General features: G+C 37.9%; 1 protein-coding gene across 3 annotated transcripts; it reads right to left on the reverse strand.

Annotated features, from left to right (window-relative positions):
- Nucleotides 1–469: 469 nt before the first annotated feature.
- LOC132170999 (protein HIGH CHLOROPHYLL FLUORESCENCE PHENOTYPE 173, chloroplastic-like) lies at nt 470–6179 on the reverse strand. 3 transcript variants are annotated; one of them, XM_059582190.1, is made up of 13 exons: nt 6046–6178; nt 4713–4967; nt 4455–4616; nt 4223–4273; nt 3446–3580; nt 3212–3235; nt 2990–3101; nt 2345–2470; nt 2149–2198; nt 1147–1305; nt 968–1063; nt 769–884; nt 470–641 (listed from the first exon to the last, which is right to left on the reverse strand). In XM_059582190.1, exons 1-13 carry the CDS (start codon nt 6103–6105, stop codon nt 512–514), a joined length of 1476 nt encoding a protein of 491 aa, XP_059438173.1. In that variant the 5' UTR covers nt 6106–6178; the 3' UTR covers nt 470–511. The 3 variants fall into 3 exon arrangements, with proteins under 3 accessions (XP_059438173.1, XP_059438174.1, XP_059438175.1); XM_059582192.1 differs by having other exon boundaries at nt 547–641; nt 830–884; nt 6046–6179; XM_059582191.1 differs by lacking the exon at nt 4455–4616.
- Nucleotides 6180–8539: the final 2360 nt, after the last annotated feature.

Below are 8539 nucleotides of genomic sequence, written 5' to 3' on the forward strand. Positions count from 1 at the left end.
TTGCAATGAATTGATCCACTTGTTTATTCTATCACTTCAGTTTCGGAAGAACAAGTCAACGACAAAGAAAATTTTAATTGTCAATGACTTATACGATCGCAAGTTTGATTCACTCACTTGAAAAAGCATATAGTACTGTTTCAACATGCATCAGTCTAACCATCTTTTTAATATTTGACTAGTATATGAACTTCTAATTGAAAATTACCTATATATGATTAAAAGTGCAATCTTATCAATTAGTACAGCAGATGTCAACCTCCATTGTTTTAGTGATATATTCAGTCTTGATTGTCTATGAATGTGTTCATAAAAGAGATCAATTCCCAATCTTTTTTTTTTTTTTTTGGTAGATGCACATTTGTGTAAGAATATCTACTAAACTTAAATAAAGTAATTAATATTTCTATCTTCTTTATATTTTATGACTACATGTCAATTGGGTAAAACTATAATTATGACTGCAACTCAAATAATTATATCTTTATTAAACAGCTTGCAGGTTTTAGTTTTAAACCTTCAACTTGAATGTGAGAATAAAACCCAATTCCTTGTTTAAGCGGACAGCAGGAGGTTGTTTACTCAGATCAAGTCCAGGCCTTTCAGGTCGCGTAACTCCTGCTGAACTCACATGTACAAACCTACAGAAGAACAAAAGAAATTATCTAAAGCAGAAAATGCACCTAGCATACCAATTAGATTAAAGTGTGTATACAATAATAACAGTTTTAATAAAAAAAGATACCCAAATGGAAAGAATTGTTAAACCTAGAACATATAGGATCCTTTATATACGTCCGAATGCTTGATAATGGAAGCTGAAATGCACCTTCCACAAAAGTTGGATTCAATTTCCCATCATACTCAAACTTGCTGAACATGAGCTGCAGTAATTTGGATATGTCGGTCAGAAACAAGGTAACCATGCAGCAGAAAATAGACAAACAGTGATTAACCAGAAACATGCCTGCAATGATATAACACTGGTTGGGTCAAAAGGTGGGGCATCTGATACAGTTCGCGCTCGAAATATAGGCCTTAAAGAAGAAAATGGCAAGCGTATCTGGGTGGGAAAGGGCACATCAGCTTGTGAATTGTGATTATTAAATGCAACTATTTGATCAAGGGGTTTATAATGTCACTCACTGACTGCCATTGGTCTGCTACGGTGTCGAAGCTTGCTGTATAACCAACAGTGTCCCAATTGCGGCTAGTGCGAATGATAAGTTTATACCTGCGACCATCACCTTTAAGGCGAAGCTCCAAGCCCTCATATGCAGAAACATCCTCTGGGACTGAGAAATTCTGAAAACCAAATTCATGAGTTTTCTTTCCTTCATACAAGAAAGTGTATTTATAAATTAACTCATTCCAAAGGCCAGAACACAAACCAAGATAAGAGAGGAGAAAAACAAGAATTGAGGAATATCCATTGGGGTAGAAAATGCAGGAAAGTTGGGCACAAGCAAGACTCTCAAGGAAAAGCTTATTTCCCTAGATTTTTTTTTTTTAACAAAAGAAGCAACCTTTATTAATAACAAATGTTCCCTCATCCATGAAGACTCCACTCAAAGTAGAGATTTGGCAATTAAGTGATGTTTATCTTATAGTCTGGCCCAACGGAGGGGTGGGGGGGGAGGGGTCAGTGTTAAGGAAAGCAGATCTACAGGGAAAGCAACTCCTTTGTGCTAACAAATTATTGTCCATAGACCTACGTGAATAACAGAACTATATGAACTAAGCAGTCCAGAGAAACATAAAAAATTTCATGTCAGCAATGGATTGAAGGTTGTTACACGTAATAAATCAAATGAAGACATGTTTGAACATCCCATAGATGAAATCATTGCATTCCGTTTCCTAAAGAATAAGGAGCATCAATAAAATCAGTTAAAATTACAAAAAATGTCACATCTTGATCATCTGGACAAATGCCACCAACACTTCATATGGAAATATGAATTAGGCTCATTTGAGATGGCATGGAAGACCATTTATCAGCATATACACATTGAAAGGAGTCCAGACCAAGGATCAGAAAAGGATATATGACACATGGTTATGAAGAAGTCAAGATAAATCATTAATTATCTTTTTACTTATCGAAAAAAAAAAAAGAAGAAGTCAAGTTAAATCATTGCATTTTACCTTTGTTCTGATACTAGTAAAGCCACCATTGTTTGCAGTGGAAACAACACCTGGAGAAAATACACCAAAAATTGCTAAAGAAATGAATAAATCAAAGCATTTGGAGATTGAAAGCTACTCGCCATTGTCCTCAAGGAATTGCCTCCAAGAAAATAAAACACAGACAGAAAGTTGGAAGTTTCTAACAAGAACAAACCTTTGAAGACCCCAGCTGGTCCACCAACTTCGCTGCCTGTTAAATCAATCTGAAATGTGCTTTCACTAACTCCTCCCATTACAACATCATCTAGAGCACCCCAAGCGAGTTCTCTCAAATTATTATCTGCAACATAGGAGCAGGGAAAAAAATCTAAATGACAGACACATTTGTGTTCCATTAACAGATAATGAGCAATGACATTCAAGATTTGGTCAAGTTTCAAAGCACTGATGACCTGTATTAATTGGTCTATTGAGCTACCTAACCCACACAGTCAACACATTTTCCCCCTTACGTAAGAGAGTATTGATAATCTTGGATGAATTGTTATTGACTAATACCAAATCTCTTGATCTCTTGTAGAGTACAAAACAAACATGATAGAATTATAAACGTTGTGCACAAAAAGACCATGTTATGAATTAAATTTTCATATCCACTTTTTATGATATCTATAACTTAATGAAATTTTGTTTTCATTGTGCTTCTTTCTGGCATACTGCACATGGACTTGATTGCTTTGCAATGTAGCTTACTTCAGTTTTATTTTACTCTTAACCGGCGTAACCACATGTTTAAGGACTCAGTCAAATGCAAAATCTTGGTTCTAGATCACAGATTTTCACCTAGAAAGTGGCGTACCTTCAAATCCAAATAGTAGTTTACCCTTTCGAAGTCCGACACTCTCTTTTACAGCATTGATTAAATTTTTCATCCCAATGTATTCCACCATTTCAGGAGAATCACCTTTTATCTGCTCTCATCAATTAAATAAGGTCTCATAGTTATCCAGTGCCACATGTTTGTATAATTTGCAAAGTAAAGGGGAAATGAACTTCCAATTTGAGGAAAAATAAAACACACCTCCGGTTCAAAGAACTTGATTCCCTGCACCAAAATATTTTGTATCATGTTAAAAAACAACCTATATTGTGTTAAAGAACAACCTATGGAAAATATTATGGCATGTATACAACTTTCATTATTAATAGGCCCACCATATTGGATGACAATGGGATTGATATTCTAATTGAACTCTTCCACATCTGTATGTGAAACTATGAGTTTTCACAATCTTAAAAGCTTTCAAAAACATACTTGGCTGTATTTTGCCCTGTCAGGAGTGTCTCCTTCCTTTGGCCCAACAATGACAGAGACGGCATTAATAACTTTCCTCACTCCTTTGAAACACTCAGGGACCAGAGTGCTCTCCTTAGTAATGTCTCCAACAATCTGAGATATTGCAGAAAAGGGCACTGTTGGAAGCATAGAAAGTAAAGAAAGAAAACACAATCAAGTTTTCATATAAAATGCTCATTACATACAAAAAGGCTGAAAGGCTCTAATTGTTATTGCATTTTCGTGTTAAGCAATATACTAGAAACATCTTGGTAGGATATTAGATTAAGAAACTCTACTGAAAAACATGAGAGTATCAAATATCAAAAATCTAAAAAGATCATTTTTTTTTTTCAGTCCAAGGAAAAGTAGCACAATTAGATATCTAACTATATCGGGACCAAATATGAATTCAAAGACTTCAGAAGAAATTTTACATTGAAGTACATAATATGGATGGACATGAATAATTTTACTAACAGAGAAGGTGGAAATAAACCCAAAATTTGGAAGTCCATCCTACCATACTTGCACAGAAAACATACATCCTCCAGACCCGTCATGAGTTGACCTGATTATCAATAAATGGCAGCCAGAAAACTAAAGTTGTCGATCATATTACTCTATTCAGGAATTCACCCAAATATAACATTTCAACACAAAAATTTTGACGAAGGCATAAAATTAATCAGTTGGAAAGAGAAATTTCATGCAACAATTTCATCAAAGCATGAATGTAAATGGTAGCTAGCTCACCAAGTCAATATCTGGGCCCAACATCCTTCTTGCCTTCTCTTCATTTCTGACCTGAAAATTTTTCATATGAGAGTGGGGATATACATCGAAACAAGTTAATAGGCAGTATTGTACACCGAAAGTTTTAAAAGAGTATGGAAAATTGTTTTCTTTGAATAATGCTACACTGGCTTGCAGCTCTTTCAGGTAAGCATGCATTACAAATACATTAGGAAGGTAAAAGCAGAAATACCAATACTCGGACTGGAAATCCTTTCTTCTGTAAGATATCAACTACTCTTCTACCCACACCACCAGTAGCTCCAGCTACCAGGATAATACCGGAAGTATCCATGGCCTTTTCTGGTTTACTAGGTGATGGACTGGATAGTTTCTCAATCAGAAATTCAAAGAACTTCACAATTCCACAATATTTAATTCTTGTTAGTAAGGGCAAGATAAGTTTTCCATGTTAGATGTGATCAAAATTATAATAGACACCATGTCTGACCTTAGCAGGAGATGGGGGTCCGTTGAAAAAATATATAGTTTTCAAAAATCTACCGAAGTCCCAACTCTGCTTAGCAGCTTCTGCTGATATGGATCTGCTCTTTGTTCTTGAAGAGTGAGAAGCTAAGCTTTTTCGGGAAACAAACGACTGTGGTCTGTCATTAAGTTGAAGAAACGGTTTAGGAAGCGGAGAGGATGGTAACCAAGGATGCAAAGATTTGTTCGAAAATTTTCTATCATATGGTGATGAAGAGCCCTGCAGTGTCAATTGATTGAGCCATGCAAGTTAAACCAATCACAAATTTGAAGATGCTGGAATGTAAAAACTCAAGCTCAACTATAATCATGCAGTAAACTTTAGTTTAGTGATAAAGATGTAGAATCGAGATATAAACATTTGTACATTTCTCATTCTCATTAAATGTCATGGACAGTATTTTGGCTTCAATTCATCTGTCATTTTCCAAGGAATCCTGGACATTGTGACAGACTCCGAATAAAAATTAGAAATGGATGAATGCCCACGCCAAAATAACAACAAATTACGGATATAATTGGGCAAAATATTGAAAGAACAATTTGGATATACTTTAGCAACACACACACACAGAGCAGCATAAAAGATGCAATATAGAAAGAAAAAAAATAAAGAGAGAAAATATCCGCTTGATTAAAAATGATTAGGAGTTGTTCCGGAACTTAACAAAATGGAAATGATTTTGGAAATTCATATTATTAGTCACAAATTAAGAGATTCCTTAAAATAGTATTGGGTAGCATAAACTTGATTATAAATTTGAACTGAACATGATAATTTCCGAACCCATCTCCTTGAAATGTGAAGATTTAATCAGTAATAATGTCAGGCTCCGTGCTTTAGTAAAATCAGTTGAACATGGCAGCAAACATGCTTTGTGTCCGGTCGACATAACCGTGCAAAAATTACTCACAGGAAGACCAAAAACTAATTCAAAAAAAGACAATATTCATACTGCTAAGATTGTTTCTAATCTACCCTACTCTTTCTGAAACAATCCCAGATGATAAAACATACCCATTTCAATTCACCCATCATCCTTCCATATTTTCAATATTGCATGATTACCTTATACACATTTAACATACTAAACACTCATTAGCTTTGTTTTTCACACACAAGCTATTTTTCTTTACGTTTTCATAGACTTTTCATCTAACCGAATAGTTTACCATTAAGACTGCATCTTTGAGTTTTTCACCTTTTTGACAAGAGAGAAACTCTTAAATGTAACAAAAGAACAAGAAATTTCATCAATTTTTTTTTTTTTTTCTTTTTATTTGGGTGTGGAGGTTACCTGAAGGTTGAGAACAGAGGAAGACAAAGGCGACGATATTTGGATAGAACAACATTCCATTGCTTTTCAGAGAAAGAGAGTTCTTGAATTGCTTGGGAACCAACTTTCCTGTAGTTGTTGTTGGTGTTGATATATATGAAGTGGAGAGTAAATGTAGACCACACACGCTAGGCTGCAACGTGGAACAGCTTCATAATCATTTCCTTTTTTTTTTTTAATTTAATTTAATTTTTTTTTTTTTTCCATTAACGCATTTGTAACTTTCCTTAATTAAACAAAAATAAAAATTCCAGAGTTTTTTTTATTTATTTATTTTTCAAAGCAAATAACGAAAGAGTTGCATAATAGGGGTGGGCACGAGTTAGATCAGACCAGGTATTGGGTATTTTGGTATTTGACCCGCAAGTTGCGGGTATTAAAAATTAGACCCACAACCTGGCTAACTATAATGAACAATATTCGTCGGGTTTCGAGGTGTGCGGGGGTGGGGAGGGATTAGGGGTGGGCACGGGTCGAGGCGGTAGTGTGACCTTTCCCAACCATGCACCTGGCAGTTTCAAAATTCAAACCCGCCACCCAGAACACAAGCGACAACACCAGATGCGGGTTCGGATGATGCAGACGGTAGGATCGGGCGGTATTATGCCGGGTGTCGCCGGGTTCTTCTCCAGATCCTCTTTCTTCTCCTCCATTTTCGTCTGAGCCTCTCAGAACGCCAAGAAACAAACAAACACACACAACCTTGCAGAAAACCAAAGAACGAAAAAGAAAACCAAAGATCGTGGATCTACAAGATCGTGGAGAGAGAGAAAAAAAAACTTAGATCTACAAGATCGTGGTTTGTGGAGGTGGGAGCGGCGCAGCAACGGTGATCTAAGGAGGTGAAGCGGCGACATAGGCTAGAGAGAGAAGCTTGAGAGGCGGAGAGAGAGCAAGGAAGACGAGACAGAGCAAGGGAGACGAGAGACTGAGAGGGAGAGAAAAGGGGGAGGCGGCAGAAAAAAAAAAAGAGAGAGACGCTTAATGGAGTAGGGTTAGGGTTTTTTTCTTTTTATACTTATGCAGCGGGTCGGGGCGGGTACCCGCATGAAAAAATATTTAAAACCCGCAATCCGCCCCGCCCCGCATGGGTTGAAAGAATTCTACCCGAACCCGCAAAAAAACACATGAAACCCGGGCGGGGCGGGGCGGTTCGGGGCGGGGCGGTTCGGGTTTGCGGGTTGGGCGGGTTTTTGCCCACCCCTAGGGAGGATGGTGCGGGTTTGGGCTGGGTATGTGAGTATGGGCATCACCCAAGTTCTAGAGAAGAGCGCCACATATGAGAGAGAGTAAGAGACAAGGAGGTGAAGAGAGAGAAAGAGAAAAGAAAGAAGAAAATGAAAGAAGAAGAAGAGGCGGCTTGAAGAAAGAGATGGGTTATTGTTTGTAGGTATTAGGGTTTTAGGTTTAGGGTTATTGAGGGGCAAGGCGGCTATCTAGAATTTTTTCAAAACGCTACCCGCCCCACCTCGCGGGTATCTTAATATTGGACTTGGATCCGAGTTTTTTGTGAGGAAAACCAGGTGAGGTGGGATGGGCATTGCGGGTGGGTCAAATATTTGCCCATTCCTACATAAGGGAGTCATTCCAATTCTTGATCTGAAAGGAAATGAAAATGGGAGACTAATCAAGAATGTTTTCAAACACAAGGTTGGAAGCGGCCCATCTAATTACTCAGTATGCACTAAAAAGTGCACTACCATTAAAGCAAATAACAAACAAAAATGAAAAAACATAGATCGAATCTTTTGATGCAGGCAACAGCACAATGGGGACTTCACTAGCGACAGTAGCAGACGAGAGACACGTGGTGGCAGCCTGAAAAATTTTACACTTGCAACTTAGAGACCTCTCTTAACCACAACAACGAAACATTACAATGAAACCAACACAAAAACAGATTAAATCTGAGCACTAAAACAACCAAACAAGAAAACTAAAAAAATACAAAAAAACAAGAGCATCGGTGGAAGGTGAGGAAGGCGGCAAGGTTATGATTGACGACCGGCAAGTGGGACCCACGCACCACCAAGTGAAGACCACTCTTTGGCAGTGGATGGCAGGATACAACAAATGGATCCAGCATACCGGTGTGAGGTAGCAGAGCGGTTGGAACTAGCCTTCACGCATCGGTGCGTGTTGAACACACTTTGATGCATGCTAGCCGGATGAAGGCGGGGCTGGCAGCTCCTTGTAGCGATGAGACCCAGGATCTTGATGGTGTGGTGCGCGCAGGGGTAGAGCTTCCTGAAATGGACAAATATGATTTTGAAAAAATCAAATCTCAAAATTTCAAGAAGGGGATGGATTTGTGGTTGAGGATAGCTGGAGTTGGAGGTGAATGGACGGTTGACGGTGGAGGAGGATATGACAAAGCTGTTGATATAGGATAAATTGCCAAAAGCGATGGATAAGGCCTTCAATGAGGCAAATGGTGCCTCCAAGAAGGCAATTT

Source organism: Corylus avellana, chromosome ca2, assembly GCF_901000735.1.
Source record: "Corylus avellana chromosome ca2, CavTom2PMs-1.0".
In the NCBI taxonomy this organism is placed as follows: domain Eukaryota; kingdom Viridiplantae; phylum Streptophyta; class Magnoliopsida; order Fagales; family Betulaceae; genus Corylus; species Corylus avellana.

Excerpts from the sequence above, each read along its gene's own strand:
- LOC132170999 (XM_059582190.1), bottom strand. The coding sequence starts at position 6,105 with ATGGAATGTTGTTCTATCCAAATATCGTCGCCTTTGTCTTCCTCTGTT. Across the intron at positions 3,581-4,222 it reads TGGGCCCAGATATTGACTTG|ATTGTTGGAGACATTACTAA; the intron begins GTGAGCTAGCTA and ends GCAATATCTCAG. Across the intron at positions 642-768 it reads AAGGATCCTATATGTTCTAG|GTTTGTACATGTGAGTTCAG; the intron begins GTTTAACAATTC and ends GTTCTTCTGTAG.